The sequence below is a fragment of the Chanodichthys erythropterus genome, chromosome 12 (assembly GCF_024489055.1).
Source record: "Chanodichthys erythropterus isolate Z2021 chromosome 12, ASM2448905v1, whole genome shotgun sequence".
NCBI classification, from domain to species: Eukaryota; Metazoa; Chordata; class Actinopteri; order Cypriniformes; family Xenocyprididae; genus Chanodichthys; species Chanodichthys erythropterus.
The window spans coordinates 46,780,514-46,798,905 of NC_090232.1; the positions used below are offsets into that span (position 1 = coordinate 46,780,514).

An 18,392-nucleotide genomic window follows, 5' to 3' on the forward strand; every position below is an offset into this window, starting at 1 on the left:
AGCACGCGCTTCTGTCTTCCACAGAGAGCCGCGCACTCGCGTAATTTAAAAATTAACGGTCATTTCATTTTACTGACTGGCTAACATTTGTTTATCGATCTCCTTATTCAATAATTATTTATAATTAATATATGTACGAGTGTAAATAGTGTGATTTCAGAGACATTTGACATGTAATTGAAGACAACATGATGTTAACCGAGAAGTTTTTGTTAACCGACCAAAAGAGAGCACCCGCTAATTCAGTGGTAAGAAATTAATGTAATGTTATCCCAGTTAAAGTCACATAATTGTTATAATTTTTTTTAGTGTCTGTGAATAAAATTAATATTTAAAAACCCAATATTGTGTTGAAGTCATTGTTTGTCGCTTAAGAAACGTAAAATCTGCTATTGGTACAGTGTCACTGATACAATTCACGAAATCTTACATATTAATGCATAAATTCGATCTTATTTAATCCTCCATAAGGTTTATGTGCTCGGATTATTTATAACATATTTCTATTGATTAAATAAAAGTTCAAAACAAAACATGGTCTGTAGTATTGACGTCCATTCATGCGATCTTCCGTGCCGCTGACATCATATGGGACGCGGAGTGACAACGAGCCTACAACAGTAAATTATATCGGAGTAAAAAGAGGTTAGGGGAACGTTCCGGGAACGTTCTAAGAACGTTCTGGGAAGGTTAGGGGAACGTTCTCCAAACCAACAGGGAACGTTCTATTTACGTAAAGAAAACTTTCCTGGCTAACCAACAGAGAACGTTAGGATGTATGTTCTGGGAACGTTCCCAGAACGTTCTGGGAACTAGAAACTAACGTTCCCAGAACGTTCTGGGAACCAAAAATTGTTAGCTGGGTAAGGCGTGGTCAAAGCCAGCTTAGTATATAAACAGTTGTTATTTAGCATTCATTAGAGAGAATCATTGAAGCTACAAGAGGATCTGCATACTGTAAGTGTTTTGCTGTCGTTTCTAGTTGATTTTAGTGCTGTATAGTTGCTTTACTGCTTGTTTACTGAGGTCACGTGGCAAATCGCGTTTGGTTTCGTTTGCTCTGAGTCAGTAAGGCGTGGTCAAAGCCAGCTTAGTATATAAACAGTTGTTATTTAGCATTCATTAGAGAGAATCATTGAAGCTACAAGAGGATCTGCATACTGTAAGTGTTTTGCTGTCGTTTCTAGTTGATTTTAGTGCTGTATAGTTGCTTTACTGCTTGTTTACTGAGGTCACGTGGCAAATCGCGTTTGGTTTCGTTTGCTCTGAGTCAGTAAGGCGTCCCAGCTAACCAAAATACGTGACTGTTACGTAACTGCAACGTAATTTGGTGACCAAACTTTCGTCGTGGCGACGTAACTAGTTACGTTGTGGCAACCGGAAAAGTGAAATTCCCGGATACGTTGCCACAACGTAACTTTGTGACGTTGTCAGTTAGTAACTGTGACGTCGTGGCAACGTTGTGTATCAATGGTTGTGTGTTGGTAATCAGTTGGTAATTTTTATATTTATTTATTTTTCTATGGGTGGACATGCAGTAGTTTAACCTAATTTATGTCCTCATTCGCCCAAACTAATTTAAAGGCTATTCCAACAGCTGTGAACAATGAATGCAGAGCTCAAAATGAATTCAATTCATTTTTTTGAAAAACACGCAGAACATGAACAAAAATCCAAATAAAAATAATGAAATACACCCAAACTATAAATAAAAACATATCGCCTACAGCGATACATAAAATAAAAGCATTCAAGACGTTTTGCACTCAGTATCATTAAAAACATATGCTATGCTAGCGTAACATTTTGCCAACATATATTTCAGACGTTCAATCACAGAGGTAAAAATATTGACATAAAGTACGACTGTGGGTAATTAACCAATCTGACGCAGTTGTTGAACTTTATTGCTATTAAACTGACGAGAAACACGGAGAAACGTCGATGCCGTCCTCTCCAGCAGCTTGAATGTTTTCCCGGTTGCCATGGCAACTCTAACGGCCACCAGCACTAATGTAAACATAACAATAAAAAAAGGTTTTGCGTCTTTCCAAAGTTAACTTTATGCATTTTTATAAAAGCCATTTATTCGTTGTTACCTCGGAAAAATAAATTCTTCTCTCAGAAAAATTAACTTTACTCTCTTGTCAACATACTGTGTGCGCGGCGCGCACTCCATTTGTGGAGGCGCGCGCTGTATGTCACGTCACTATATATAAAAAGCAATCATCCATATTCTGACTTGGTGAAAAGAAACATTCTTTTTTCTTAAGGGACATTTCAGTCTTGTGTCTGACGTTTAATTACACATTTTAAATGGCAAATTCTGGTAATAATAACATATAAAGAATGCGTAAATGATGGTATAATGAAATTACCAGCACATGACGTTGCTGTAACATTGCCAGTAAGTCATGGAATGACCATTATATTACGAATAGAGTACGTATCACGTCCTTGGTTTTTTTTATAACGTTAACTGACGACGTTGTGATATGGTAATTTGATGGTAATAATATTACGGACATACAACATTGTAGTTACGTTACTAGTAAGTCATGGAATTACCAATATATTACGAATAGAGTACGTATCTGGAACGTCCTTGGTAATCTTATAACGTTAGGGGGTCGTACTGACAACGTTGTGAGATGGTAATCTGAAGGTAATGAAATTACTGGCATGCGACGTCGTAGTTACGTTGTCAGTTAGTAAGTCATGAAATTACCAAAAAGTACGAATACATTACGTAACTGTTACGTCGTGTGTTAGCTGGGGTGGTCAAAGCCAGCTTAGTATATAAACAGTTGTTATTTAGCATTCATTAGAGAGAATCATTGAAGCTACAAGAGGATCTGCATACTGTAAGTGTTTTGCTGTCGTTTCTAGTTGATTTTAGTGCTGTATAGTTGCTTTACTGCATGTTTACTGAGGTCACGTGGCAAATCGCGTTTGGTTTCGTTTGCTCTGAGTCAGTAAGGCGTGGTCAAAGCCAGCTTAGTATATAAACAGTTGTTATTTAGCATTCATTAGAGAGAATCATTGAAGCTACAAGAGGATCTGCATACTGTAAGTGTTTTGCTGTCGTTTCTAGTTGATTTTAGTGCTGTATAGTTGCTTTACTGCTTGTTTACTGAGGTCACGTGGCAAATCGCGTTTGGTTTCGTTTGCTCTTGAGTCAGTAAGGCGTGGTCAAAGCCAGCTTAGTATATAAACAGTTGTTATTTAGCATTCATTAGAGAGAATCATTGAAGCTACAAGAGGATCTGCATACTGTAAGTGTTTTGCTGTCGTTTCTAGTTGATTTTAGTGCTGTATAGTTGCTTTACTGCTTGTTTACTGAGGTCACGTGGTAAATCGCGTTTGGTTTCGTTTGCTCTGAGTCAGTAAGGCGTGGTCAAAGCCAGCTTAGTATATAAACAGTTGTTATTTAGCATTCATTAGAGAGAATCATTGAAGCTACAAGAGGATCTGCATACTGTAAGTGTTTTGCTGTCGTTTCTAGTTGATTTTAGTGCTGTATAGTTGCTTTACTGCTTGTTTACTGAGGTCACGTGGCAAATCGCGTTTGGTTTCGTTTGCTCTGAGTCAGTAAGGCGTGGTCAAAGCCAGCTTAGTATATAAACAGTTGTTATTTAGCATTCATTAGAGAGAATCATTGAAGCTACAAGAGGATCTGCATACTGTAAGTGTTTTGCTGTCGTTTCTAGTTGATTTTAGTGCTGTATAGTTGCTTTACTGCTTGTTTACTGAGGTCACGTGGCAAATCGCGTTTGGTTTCGTTTGCTCTGAGTCAGTAAGGCGTGGTCAAAGCCAGCTTAGTATATAAACAGTTGTTATTTAGCATTCATTAGAGAGAATCATTGAAGCTACAAGAGGATCTGCATACTGTAAGTGTTTTGCTGTCGTTTCTAGTTGATTTTAGTGCTGTATAGTTGCTTTACTGCTTGTTTACTGAGGTCACGTGGCAAATCGCGTTTGGTTTCGTTTGCTCTGAGTCAGTAAGGCGTGGTCAAAGCCAGCTTAGTATATAAACAGTTGTTATTTAGCATTCATTAGAGAGAATCATTGAAGCTACAAGAGGATCTGCATACTGTAAGTGTTTTGCTGTCGTTTCTAGTTGATTTTAGTGCTGTATAGTTGCTTTACTGCTTGTTTACTGAGGTCACGTGGCAAATCGCGTTTGGTTTCGTTTGCTCTGAGTCAGTAAGGCGTGGTCAAAGCCAGCTTAGTATATAAACAGTTGTTATTTAGCATTCATTAGAGAGAATCATTGAAGCTACAAGAGGATCTGCATACTGTAAGTGTTTTGCTGTCGTTTCTAGTTGATTTTAGTGCTGTATAGTTGCTTTACTGCTTGTTTACTGAGGTCACGTGGCAAATCGCGTTTGGTTTCGTTTGCTCTGAGTCAGTAAGGCGTGGTCAAAGCCAGCTTAGTATATAAACAGTTGTTATTTAGCATTCATTAGAGAGAATCATTGAAGCTACAAGAGGATCTGCATACTGTAAGTGTTTTGCTGTCGTTTCTAGTTGATTTTAGTGCTGTATAGTTGCTTTACTGCTTGTTTACTGAGGTCACGTGGCAAATCGCGTTTGGTTTCGTTTGCTCTGAGTCAGTAAGGCGTGGTCAAAGCCAGCTTAGTATATAAACAGTTGTTATTTAGCATTCATTAGAGAGAATCATTGAAGCTACAAGAGGATCTGCATACTGTAAGTGTTTTGCTGTCGTTTCTAGTTGATTTTAGTGCTGTATAGTTGCTTTACTGCTTGTTTACTGAGGTCACGTGGCAAATCGCGTTTGGTTTCGTTTGCTCTGAGTCAGTAAGGCGTGGTCAAAGCCAGCTTAGTATATAAACAGTTGTTATTTAGCATTCATTAGAGAGAATCATTGAAGCTACAAGAGGATCTGCATACTGTAAGTGTTTTGCTGTCGTTTCTAGTTGATTTTAGTGCTGTATAGTTGCTTTACTGCTTGTTTACTGAGGTCACGTGGCAAATCGCGTTTGGTTTCGTTTGCTCTGAGTCAGTAAGGCGTGGTCAAAGCCAGCTTAGTATATAAACAGTTGTTATTTAGCATTCATTAGAGAGAATCATTGAAGCTACAAGAGGATCTGCATACTGTAAGTGTTTTGCTGTCGTTTCTAGTTGATTTTAGTGCTGTATAGTTGCTTTACTGCTTGTTTACTGAGGTCACGTGGCAAATCGCGTTTGGTTTCGTTTGCTCTGAGTCAGTAAGGCGTGGTCAAAGCCAGCTTAGTATATAAACAGTTGTTATTTAGCATTCATTAGAGAGAATCATTGAAGCTACAAGAGGATCTGCATACTGTAAGTGTTTTGCTGTCGTTTCTAGTTGATTTTAGTGCTGTATAGTTGCTTTACTGCTTGTTTACTGAGGTCACGTGGCAAATCGCGTTTGGTTTCGTTTGCTCTGAGTCAGTAAGGCGTGGTCAAAGCCAGCTTAGTATATAAACAGTTGTTATTTAGCATTCATTAGAGAGAATCATTGAAGCTACAAGAGGATCTGCATACTGTAAGTGTTTTGCTGTCGTTTCTAGTTGATTTTAGTGCTGTATAGTTGCTTTACTGCTTGTTTACTGAGGTCACGTGGCAAATCGCGTTTGGTTTCGTTTGCTCTGAGTCAGTAAGGCGTGGTCAAAGCCAGCTTAGTATATAAACAGTTGTTATTTAGCATTCATTAGAGAGAATCATTGAAGCTACAAGAGGATCTGCATACTGTAAGTGTTTTGCTGTCGTTTCTAGTTGATTTTAGTGCTGTATAGTTGCTTTACTGCTTGTTTACTGAGGTCACGTGGCAAATCGCGTTTGGTTTCGTTTGCTCTGAGTCAGTAAGGCGTGGTCAAAGCCAGCTTAGTATATAAACAGTTGTTATTTAGCATTCATTAGAGAGAATCATTGAAGCTACAAGAGGATCTGCATACTGTAAGTGTTTTGCTGTCGTTTCTAGTTGATTTTAGTGCTGTATAGTTGCTTTACTGCTTGTTTACTGAGGTCACGTGGCAAATCGCGTTTGGTTTCGTTTGCTCTGAGTCAGTAAGGCGTGGTCAAAGCCAGCTTAGTATATAAACAGTTGTTATTTAGCATTCATTAGAGAGAATCATTGAAGCTACAAGAGGATCTGCATACTGTAAGTGTTTTGCTGTCGTTTCTAGTTGATTTTAGTGCTGTATAGTTGCTTTACTGCTTGTTTACTGAGGTCACGTGGCAAATCGCGTTTGGTTTCGTTTGCTCTGAGTCAGTAAGGCGTGGTCAAAGCCAGCTTAGTATATAAACAGTTGTTATTTAGCATTCATTAGAGAGAATCATTGAAGCTACAAGAGGATCTGCATACTGTAAGTGTTTTGCTGTCGTTTCTAGTTGATTTTAGTGCTGTATAGTTGCTTTACTGCTTGTTTACTGAGGTCACGTGGCAAATCGCGTTTGGTTTCGTTTGCTCTGAGTCAGTAAGGCGTGGTCAAAGCCAGCTTAGTATATAAACAGTTGTTATTTAGCATTCATTAGAGAGAATCATTGAAGCTACAAGAGGATCTGCATACTGTAAGTGTTTTGCTGTCGTTTCTAGTTGATTTTAGTGCTGTATAGTTGCTTTACTGCTTGTTTACTGAGGTCACGTGGCAAATCGCGTTTGGTTTCGTTTGCTCTGAGTCAGTAAGGCGTGGTCAAAGCCAGCTTAGTATATAAACAGTTGTTATTTAGCATTCATTAGAGAGAATCATTGAAGCTACAAGAGGATCTGCATACTGTAAGTGTTTTGCTGTCGTTTCTAGTTGATTTTAGTGCTGTATAGTTGCTTTACTGCTTGTTTACTGAGGTCACGTGGCAAATCGCGTTTGGTTTCGTTTGCTCTGAGTCAGTAAGGCGTGGTCAAAGCCAGCTTAGTATATAAACAGTTGTTATTTAGCATTCATTAGAGAGAATCATTGAAGCTACAAGAGGATCTGCATACTGTAAGTGTTTTGCTGTCGTTTCTAGTTGATTTTAGTGCTGTATAGTTGCTTTACTGCTTGTTTACTGAGGTCACGTGGCAAATCGCGTTTGGTTTCGTTTGCTCTGAGTCAGTAAGGCGTGGTCAAAGCCAGCTTAGTATATAAACAGTTGTTATTTAGCATTCATTAGAGAGAATCATTGAAGCTACAAGAGGATCTGCATACTGTAAGTGTTTTGCTGTCGTTTCTAGTTGATTTTAGTGCTGTATAGTTGCTTTACTGCTTGTTTACTGAGGTCACGTGGCAAATCGCGTTTGGTTTCGTTTGCTCTGAGTCAGTAAGGCGTGGTCAAAGCCAGCTTAGTATATAAACAGTTGTTATTTAGCATTCATTAGAGAGAATCATTGAAGCTACAAGAGGATCTGCATACTGTAAGTGTTTTGCTGTCGTTTCTAGTTGATTTTAGTGCTGTATAGTTGCTTTACTGCTTGTTTACTGAGGTCACGTGGCAAATCGCGTTTGGTTTCGTTTGCTCTGAGTCAGTAAGGCGTGGTCAAAGCCAGCTTAGTATATAAACAGTTGTTATTTAGCATTCATTAGAGAGAATCATTGAAGCTACAAGAGGATCTGCATACTGTAAGTGTTTTGCTGTCGTTTCTAGTTGATTTTAGTGCTGTATAGTTGCTTTACTGCTTGTTTACTGAGGTCACGTGGCAAATCGCGTTTGGTTTCGTTTGCTCTGAGTCAGTAAGGCGTGGTCAAAGCCAGCTTAGTATATAAACAGTTGTTATTTAGCATTCATTAGAGAGAATCATTGAAGCTACAAGAGGATCTGCATACTGTAAGTGTTTTGCTGTCGTTTCTAGTTGATTTTAGTGCTGTATAGTTGCTTTACTGCTTGTTTACTGAGGTCACGTGGCAAATCGCGTTTGGTTTCGTTTGCTCTGAGTCAGTAAGGCGTGGTCAAAGCCAGCTTAGTATATAAACAGTTGTTATTTAGCATTCATTAGAGAGAATCATTGAAGCTACAAGAGGATCTGCATACTGTAAGTGTTTTGCTGTCGTTTCTAGTTGATTTTAGTGCTGTATAGTTGCTTTACTGCTTGTTTACTGAGGTCACGTGGCAAATCGCGTTTGGTTTCGTTTGCTCTGAGTCAGTAAGGCGTGGTCAAAGCCAGCTTAGTATATAAACAGTTGTTATTTAGCATTCATTAGAGAGAATCATTGAAGCTACAAGAGGATCTGCATACTGTAAGTGTTTTGCTGTCGTTTCTAGTTGATTTTAGTGCTGTATAGTTGCTTTACTGCTTGTTTACTGAGGTCACGTGGCAAATCGCGTTTGGTTTCGTTTGCTCTGAGTCAGTAAGGCGTGGTCAAAGCCAGCTTAGTATATAAACAGTTGTTATTTAGCATTCATTAGAGAGAATCATTGAAGCTACAAGAGGATCTGCATACTGTAAGTGTTTTGCTGTCGTTTCTAGTTGATTTTAGTGCTGTATAGTTGCTTTACTGCTTGTTTACTGAGGTCACGTGGCAAATCGCGTTTGGTTTCGTTTGCTCTGAGTCAGTAAGGCGTGGTCAAAGCCAGCTTAGTATATAAACAGTTGTTATTTAGCATTCATTAGAGAGAATCATTGAAGCTACAAGAGGATCTGCATACTGTAAGTGTTTTGCTGTCGTTTCTAGTTGATTTTAGTGCTGTATAGTTGCTTTACTGCTTGTTTACTGAGGTCACGTGGCAAATCGCGTTTGGTTTCGTTTGCTCTGAGTCAGTAAGGCGTGGCCTGCTGAACTAACGTTGTAATAAGCTGGTATAAGTGCACAGTGTACCGCGGCAGCGGACGCGGCAGCCCTCATGTGAAGCCCTCCTCGTGTGAAGACCGAAGAGTGTAAAGACCAGCGACTCTACCTGTGCGACTCCACCGAGCAACGACACCGACAAGGCACTTGAGTATTGCTCTTTTCTTTCTTTCCTCTTTATACCGTGTGTTCTTGTCTGTCTTTTGACTTGTTTTAGATATGTGCTTCCAAATTCCCACTATTACTAACCCTCGTAAATCGCATGCTACACGCTGTAACCAGCGCAACCATAACAACCTGCGTTCTTTACCCATGTCACCTAGTACATTGTTTTCTATTTCGATTGGGCTCTGGAATTGTCAGTCTGCTGTCAACAAAGCAGAGTTCATCACAGCTATTGCTACTTATTCAGATCTCCATCTCATGGCTCTGACTGAGACATGGATCAAACCAGAGGACACTGCCACACTAGCAGCCCTCTCCTCTAATTTCACTTTCTCTCACACCTCACGCCAGATCGGGAGGGGTGGTGGTACTGGTTTGCTTATGTCCAATGAATGGAAGTTCAATCCTTTACCATCTCTCTCTGAAAATGGCTCATTTGAATCACATGCAATTACCATCACCTACCCTACCAAAATTCATGTTGTAGTTGTTTATCGTCCCCCAGGTCAGCTAGGTAACTTCTTGGAGGAGTTGGATGTGTTACTCTCATCCTTCCCTGAGGATGGCACTCCTCTGCTAGTACTTGGTGACTTCAACATCCATCTAGACAAACCTCAGGCTGCTGACTTCCACACGCTGCTTGCCTCATTTGATCTCAAGCGAGTGGCTACCTCAGCTACCCACAAATCAGGTAACCAATTGGACCTCATCTACACACGCTGTGGCTCCACCGACAATACACTGGTTACTCCACTACACACCTCAGACCACTTTCTCATTACTTTCACACTCAACCTGACCCCCAACTCATCACACACCCCACCACACGTCACTTTTCGGCGAAACCTACGCTCCCTCTCACCATCTCATCTATCCTCTTCGGTCTCATCCACACTTCCTCCCGCTAACCAATTCTCATCAATGGACACTAACACTGCTACTGACACTCTCTGCACCACTCTATCATCCTGCTTAGATGATTTCTGCCCCCTCTTAACCAGACCAGCCCGCGCCACCCCCTCTGCCACCTGGCTCTCTGATGTTCTCCGTGAGCATCGGTCTAGACTCAGGGCTGCAGAGAGGAAGTGGCGCAAATCTAATAATCCTACTGACCTTAGCTTATATCAGTCACTCCTTTCTTCTTTCTCTACTAATGTCACCAATGCTAAAACCTCCTACTATCACACTAAAATTAACAACTCAACTGACTCCCGAACACTTTTCAAAACCTTCTCTTCTCTTCTTTGCCCTCCTCCCCTCCCTCCCACATCAGTTCTTACAGCTGATGACTTTGCCACTTTCTTCACACATAAAATAACAACCATCAGCGGCCAATTCTCCACACCACACACTGACAAGAACATCTTAATTGAAAACACACAAATTCTCCCCTCCTTCTCCATGCTTTCTGAGGCAGATGTTTCCAAACTCATTCTTTCCAGTCACCCTACTACCTGTCCGCTAGACCCTATCCCCACTCCTCTTCTTCAGGCCATCTCCTCCTCAATTCTACCTGCACTCACTCACATTATCAATTCCTCCCTTCACACTGGAACATTTCCCACAGCTTTTAAGCAGGCTAGGATTACCCCACTGCTTAAGAAACCCACTCTGAATCCAGCTCTTGTAGAAAACTACAGACCAGTATCCCTTCTTCCTTTCATTGCTAAGACACTTGAGAGAGTTGTATTCAACCTACTGTCTACTTATCTCTCACAGAACAACCTCCTTGACAACCACCAGTCTGGTTTCAAGAGTGGCCACTCTACTGAGACTGCCCTGCTCTCAGTCACTGAAGCCCTGAGACTGGCACGAGCATCTTCAAAATCATCAGTACTCATCTTGCTGGACCTGTCTGCTGCCTTTGACACAGTGAACCACCAGATCCTCCTGTCTACACTCATGTCGAAGGGCATCACGGGAACCGCGCTCCAGTGGTTCGAGTCTTACCTCTCAGGTAGGTCCTTCAGGGTATCTTGGAGAGGTGAGGTGTCCAAGTCACATCATCTTGCTACTGGGGTACCTCAGGGCTCTGTGCTTGGTCCACTTCTCTTCTCCATCTACACGTCATCACTAGGATCGGTCATTCAGGATCATGGTTTCTCCTACCACTGTTATGCTGATGACACACAACTCTACCTCTCATTCCAACCAGATGATCCGACGGTTGCTGGTCGCATCACAGCCTGCCTGACAGCCATTTCTGCCTGGATGAAGGACCACCACCTCCAACTCAACCTTGCAAAAACGGAACTGCTTGTGATCGGTGCAAACCCAACACTTCATCACAACCTTTCAGTTCAACTTGGGTCTTCAACCATCACTCCTTCCAGGACAGCCAGAAACCTTGGAGTGGTGATGGATGATGGTCTAACCTTCACAGATCATGTTGCAGCAACGACCCGGTCCTGCAGATTTGCCTTGTACAACATCAGGAAGATTAGACCCTTCCTATCTGAACATTCCACACAAATTCTTGTCCAAGCTCTTGTTCTATCCAGACTGGACTACTGTAATGCTCTCTTGGCTGGCCTTCCAGCATGCACTATCAAGCCTCTACAACTGATCCAAAATGCTGCAGCAAGACTGGTCTTCAACGAACCGAAGAGAGCGCACGTCACTCCTCTCTTCATCAGTCTGCACTGGCTGCCAGTAGCTGCTCGCATCCAATTCAAGGCTCTGATGTTTGCTTACAGAACGACAGCTGGCTCTGCACCGCTATACCTTAACTCACTACTTCAGACTTACGCGCCCTCCAGAAACCTGCGTTCTGCAAGTGAACGGCGCCTTGTGGTGCCATCACATAGGGGCACAAAATCACTCTCACGGACCTTCTCCGGGACTGTTCCTGGCTGGTGGAATGACCTACCACGCTCTATCCGAGCAGCCGAGTCTCTAGCCATTTTCAAAAAAATGCTAAAGACGTATCTTTTTCGTCAGCACTTGACCCAGTAGTAGTAGCACTTACCTTGACTAATATTCTTCTCCTATCTGTGTATTTATTTATTTAAAAAAAAAAAAAAAAAAAAAAAAATTTCGCTATGAGCACTTTACTGACATAACTGTGACTTCACTCAGCACTTGCATACTGTTGTTCTCATGTTGATTTAATTGATTCTACTACTCTCATTTGTAAGTCGCTTTGGATAAAAGCGTCTGCTAAATGACTAAATGTAATGTAAATGTAAATGTAAATGTAAAAGTCAATGAAAACTAGGGAAAATATGCTGTTTACACAAAAATAGATTCATACTAACTTCGTTTAGAAGCTGCCTTCTTTAGTTCATCACTCAAAGACCTGACTTTGCTTTCTAACTCCAGTTTCTTCTGCGCTAGATCAGTGTAATTGTTGATGGTCTGATTGAACTCTTCAACTGTGTTCTTGTAACTCTTGAACAGAGATTCTCTCTCTGCTGTGATGAAGATGTGCTGCACTATGATGAAGATCAGCAGAAGAACACAAATGATCCCAAGACACACTGTCATCAACACCAAACACCTACTTCCTCCTGACAAACAGAGAGAAATCACACAAATATCAGTGAATACCCTACATATAATAAGAAATTAAGTATCAAATCAACCTTTTTTCAGTAATCTACCTTTCTCTTATTGTGCTTTTATATTCCTTTACAAGACAAACATTGCAGTACAGTAAGATGAACATATTGAAAAGGTAAATGAAATGAAAAAAAATTAAATATACAAGCAGAAACACTGACATATTGTTCTTAGATTTTTTTTTTTTTTTTTTACTCGTACGTGACACTTCCTCAAACATTAGTGACACCAATAACAATACCATCTGTGCTACATTTCTACTTTAAAGTAATTTTCATCTTACTGTGCTTTTGATCTTTTCCTTCATTCTGTCTGTGATTCAGTGTTTGAGGTCCAGTTGTGTCCACAATATCTCTGCGTTCAACATTTTGATAAATGTCCTCTAAATCCATTATTAGTTGTGTCTGACAGTATGTCTTCACAATATGAGGTGTGGTCCTCAGAATGATGAGTAGTGTTTTTACAATAGTGTTAAACCTTCACAGGAAGTTTCATTTCACAATGACCTTAAAGGAACACTCCACTTTTTTTGAAAATAGGCTCATTTTCCAACTTTCCAATTTTCCAATATCATTGCGCCTGCTGCAGCCATGATACGGCAGCAAAGTTCCTTGATTATTACGCCGGAAAGAGAGTATAGTTCCTAGCCATATCAGCCTAGAAAATCGCAACTTTTCATTTTCTGTCGGTCTTAGTACACGATTTAACTACAGAAGAGTCAAGTTTTAAATAGGAAAAATATCAAAACTCTTTGGTCATTTTTAAGTGCAATGCTAACGGTCTAATCAGATTCAATGAACTATGCTAAGCTATGCTAAAAGTGGTACCGCCAGAACCGGAGATCGGCTGAATGGATTCGAAAACAGTAAAAATCAACTGTTTAACTCTAGGGGAGTTGGAAAATGAGCCTATTTTCAAAAAAAAGTGGAGTGTTCCTTTAAACGAGAATAAAGACTTGCAGACCAACTCAAAAACTCTTTGCAGACTCATTTGACTACCCACGTAGAAGGCAACGTTCTTGTGACTGTTTGAAAGGAACTGTATTGCACCAATTACTACTACGGTATCAACCGTCTCAGAGAGTCAATTACCACATCTGATGTCCAATGGCCATGAGAGAAATAAAGAGGAGGCAGTTGTACTAAATTGTACTAATTTACTTAAGATGTTGAAAATCAATAATCAAATACACTGTTTATATGTTTACCATCAAAGGAGATCACAAAATAACAAATAAAATGTACATATAAAGAGCGTAGGCCTACGCAAAATAATAAACAAACAAACTGAATTATTGTAACAGATTTGAAGATCAAGGATACAGATGGAGGCTGGTCTCACAAATATGTAGTGAAAACAATGAGTGCAACAGTCTGTGTTGGTCACCACAGTTCTTTAGGACGTTCAGATGTCAGGATAGCGATGTGAAGCTGGTCGTTTAGCTGCAGTATCAGGTCCCCCGAAGCACGATGAATCTTCGGCAATGAAGCATGCAAAGTCTATGATGCGTGTTATTGATTTATCCCGTTGCTGTATATGACTCTAAAATGTGGTTCTATAATAAGCAAATAAACTTAATCAGTAACAGAAAACTGCATAAATGTGCGATGACGTTAACAGCACAACATAAATTGCTGCGTCATTGTATCTGTATAATGGCCGATCATTCTTGCTATCATAAAAACGCTATACTTCACATAATCGAGGAAACACACACTCATTTTACATAAATCATAATCTAGCAGCGGTATATCAAGTTAAACAGTGAATAAATGTCATAATAATAATATAATGAACACTCAAAACGAAACTCACGGTCTTCAATGACGCACATTCCAGAATCGTCATGAAGGAAACTTCAACGAGAAGTCTGGGACAATATAATCATCATCTGCTGCCATTCGAGATCACAAATATTCTTCCTGCAGTTCACAAAGTGAAATCGCTACAGAAAGAGATCTTAACTAGCATTAATTTGCTGATTTACAGGGAAGACTGCAGGACCTATGCTTTCACTCTGCCGTTCGCGCATTGAAACTGATCCGCTCTCGCGCAATCGTCAAACAAGCCACGCCCTTTAAATTCAATTCAGTGACCAACATAATAGCTGTATAGCCCTTAGAATAAAAGAACACAAACTGAACATGGGCTTTTTTACAGTGACCTTGTGACCAATGTTCCCTAAAAGTTCTCTAAAGGTGACGAAGACTCCGAACATTTACAGAACATTAGTGACATTCCTAAAACGTCCTCTTTTGGTACTAAAATGGCTGCTGTTTATGGTTCCTTATATGACATTAGGGGGCCGTTCCATTTTGGTTATTTTATTGTCAAAAAAGAACGTACAAAGAGGTTATTTGGGACGTTAACAGAACGTTCCCAAACGGTCCTCTGTTGGTCATTTAATAACGTTCCCAATGAGTTTAGGGGGATGTTCTATTTTGGTTATTTTATGGTTGCATGAGAATGTTACAAAGAGGACATTTGGGACGTTAACAGAACATCCCATAGTAATAGCCCCCTAAATATTCCCATAACGTCCTGAATGTTCCCTGAAGGTAGACCAAATAACATCCCCCAACCCTTAAAAGAACTCCAGATTGTGACCGTCTCTGAACGTTCTGGGAACAGTACTAGGTGACAGGTTACCCCGCTAGAAATTTTACGTTCCCAGAACATTCTCTGAGAATTGGTATGTTTGTGTATTGAACATTCAAGCACATGTTATCAGCTTCAAAATCCAACAAGAGGAATCTGTGACCACTCAAATGGATTCAAACACCCTTAAACAGGTCAAACTTTGTATTGATGATGCAGGAAACAGCAGCAAGTGCCCTGAATCTGATGTTTCGAGACATATCCAGCAGCATCAGCAGTTTCAGAACCGGAAGTGAGGGACGGGGCTTAGACAGTCATAGTTACGCTACCCAGACATGTAATTTTCTTTTGATAAATATAAGCTGTTTTCACATGGATTTTTGATCGAATTGATGACAACAATATTTAACAACAATATTTTTAAACAAAGTCCCTTTTCTGTTCATGATGCAAAATGCATAAGATATCATGATGTACAGTGAGCAAAATTTTGACATTTTGCTTAATGTCAATGAATGGATAAACCACAGAGGTTTATACTTCAAGGATATAGGCTACAACTATACACAGTTTTTATTTAAAAAAGAAAATGAGTAACATGTTGTAAAGTGTTTCCTATGACCAGCATAAGAACATAAATGAGCCCGAGAAACACTGTCATCAACATCAAACATCTACTTCCTCGTGACAGAGAGAAAACGCACTAATACCCTTCATATTAAGTTTCATTTGTCTCCATGTAAACTACAAAATGCAAATTTGTACAATGCTGACGTCATGCACATGTGTATTACGTGTTCAGTCTATAGGCTCATACTGTTTCTTTACAAAGTGACAACGCCAACTACTGGCCTGGCAGCAGAATACAGCTTTTTATTTGTTTTCACAGATCCATGTGAACGGGGATCATTTTGACAACATTGTTGTCTGTATGCGAAAAACGCAAAGGAAAAACTTTTCCATTTTTAGTACATTGTTGTTGTGTAAACATGCCCTAAAATGTTTTAAGCTTGTTCACTCTTGACCACTTCTAGAAGTAGTTGAAAACACATTCGACTGGACTACTTTCGTACATTCTTAAAACAGATGTGTTAAAAACAACACAACCTGAACCTGTACCATGATGTTAGTTGAACAAACTCAGGGTTATAGGATTAGTTTTAAGTTGACAAAACCAAACCACTCCAATCCGGTTTTGTTGGTACCATGATGCTGATCATCAACTATCTTTGTCAACTCAGGCTTTGATCCTGAGTCCATAGAGCACGTGCACACCAATGAGTGACATCAGTGGTGAACAGCCAATCACATGCCTTTCAAAAGAGAGAAACTATGATTCACTTCTCGTGAGAGAGCCAGCGTGATTCAAAACTCTTTTGCTGAAGGTTAAGCGATTGAAGAAAATTAAGTATTTAAACTCAGAGAAAAATACTTGACCATGAAAGATGGTACCAAAAACCCAGGACTGTCGCAAACTAATATTAAAGCCAGATAATCCGGCTTCATGGTACAGGAACCCTCTGTTATACAACACATTTTGTGTTACTTTTACCTCAACCATTGTGTTATTCTTCTAAACACAGGCATAAAATATTTAACCCTTAAATGCATATCTCGGGTCTTTAGTGACCAGGGACGTCATTCAGTACCCTCCTCCTCGTTCATTTTTTAAAGTTAGACATCAACCTTCTTGGTATTCCTCAATCAATTAATTATAAATAATATAACAAGAAAAAAAAAACATAAAATTATAAAAGAATGCCTAATTTTATATTTATTTTTTGTAAAAATTGTATAGGGTCGCAAACGACCCGAGGTGTGTATCAGTGAACATATACTTTTTCTTCACAACAATAATTGAATCTTAGATGATGGAATACGTGCAATTCACCTTTATTCCACAAGGTGGCAATGTCTGAAACACAATGCTGAAGTGACGACTCATTTAGACAGAAAACAAAATAATAAGTAAAACATGAAATGGCTCAGCGATTTACTTCAGAGCAAGTATGAACGCAATCAAATATGACTGTAACTGTTACAGGATGAATCTGGTGAAGCTGTTAGCGATCGAAATATTGATTTTGAAGATGTTAAAAATTATATAGTTTTGAGAATACTTTTGAGATCACGAATGGGCTCATATTTGCGACCTCAAACATAAAACTAGCCCATTGTTTGCTGAATGTACTGGGAAATGAGCTCTGACGAGGACAGTGAGGATGGCATAAAACATCTGCTCAAACCGAGCCCTTTCAAGCTCCAAAAGGTAACAAAATATGCTTTATTTTATTCTTCTGTAATTGTTACTCTAATATCAGAGGAGTTTTATATTATCGCGACAGGTAGAGATTCTTCTGTGTTAGATATAGATCCGGGTCGATAAAGACCCGAATATGTAAGAATGATTGGCGAACCAGTCATGCATTTAAGGGTTAACACACTAATGTGTGTGTGTGAGAGAGAGAGAGAGAGAGAGAGAAACAACACTGTTAACTATCAGCCAATCACATTGCTGCTACGTCACTCCGCAAGCCGTTAAGCAAGTTCACGCCTCTTTCTTCATCGGTGGATGACTTAAAGGGATAGTTCACCCAAAAATGAAAATTTGATGTTTATCTGCTTACCCCCAGTGCATCCAAGATGTAGGTGACTTTTTTTCTTCAGTCGAACGCAAATTATGATTTTTAACTGCAACCGCTGCCCTCTGTCAGTCAAATAATAGCAGTGGATGGGAACTTCAACTATAACAGTATATAAAACTTGCTTAGACAAATCCAAATTAAACCCTGCGGCTCGTGACGACACATTAATGTCCTAAGACACGAAACGATCGGTTTGTGCAAGAAACCGAACAGTATTTATATAATTAATACACCACTATGTCCAACTTCGTTCAGCTTCCTGTTAGTGAGGTCAAAAAACGCATTCTGAAGACGGAAGTGATGTCTCGCCCATATACTTCAATGAGCGCGAGACATCACTTCCGTTGTCAGAGCGCGATCAGACCTCACTAACCGGAAGCTGAACGGAGTTGGACATAGTGGTGTATTAGAGGTAAAAAAATTATATAAATACTGTTCGGTTTCTCGCACAAACCGATCGTTTCGTGTCTTAGGACATCAATGTGCCGTCACGAGCCGCAGGGTTTAATTTGGATTTGTCTATGGAAGTTTTTTCGACTCTTATTGTTCAAGTTCCCAATCACTGCTATTATTTAACTGACAGACGGCAGCGGTTGCAGTTAAAAATCATAATTTGCGTTCGACTGAAGAAAAAAAGTCATCTACATCTTGAATGCACTGGGGGTAAGCAGATAAACAT

The 18,392-nt window shown here is 39.8% G+C and overlaps 1 protein-coding gene across 1 annotated transcript in view; it reads right to left on the reverse strand.

Moving 5' to 3' along the window:
* The window catches only part of LOC137032405 (uncharacterized), a 40,139-nt gene extending 27,245 nt beyond the window's left edge, over positions 1 to 12,894 (reverse strand). The window contains exons 1-2 of the mRNA XM_067404161.1: positions 12,754 to 12,894; positions 12,167 to 12,418 (exon numbers count right to left, since the gene is read on the reverse strand). Coding sequence (XP_067260262.1) covers positions 12,167 to 12,418; positions 12,754 to 12,862 — 361 coding nt within the window. The 5' untranslated portion in view covers positions 12,863 to 12,894. The remainder of the gene's footprint in view (positions 1 to 12,166; positions 12,419 to 12,753) is intronic.
* Positions 12,895 to 18,392: the final 5,498 nt, after the last annotated feature.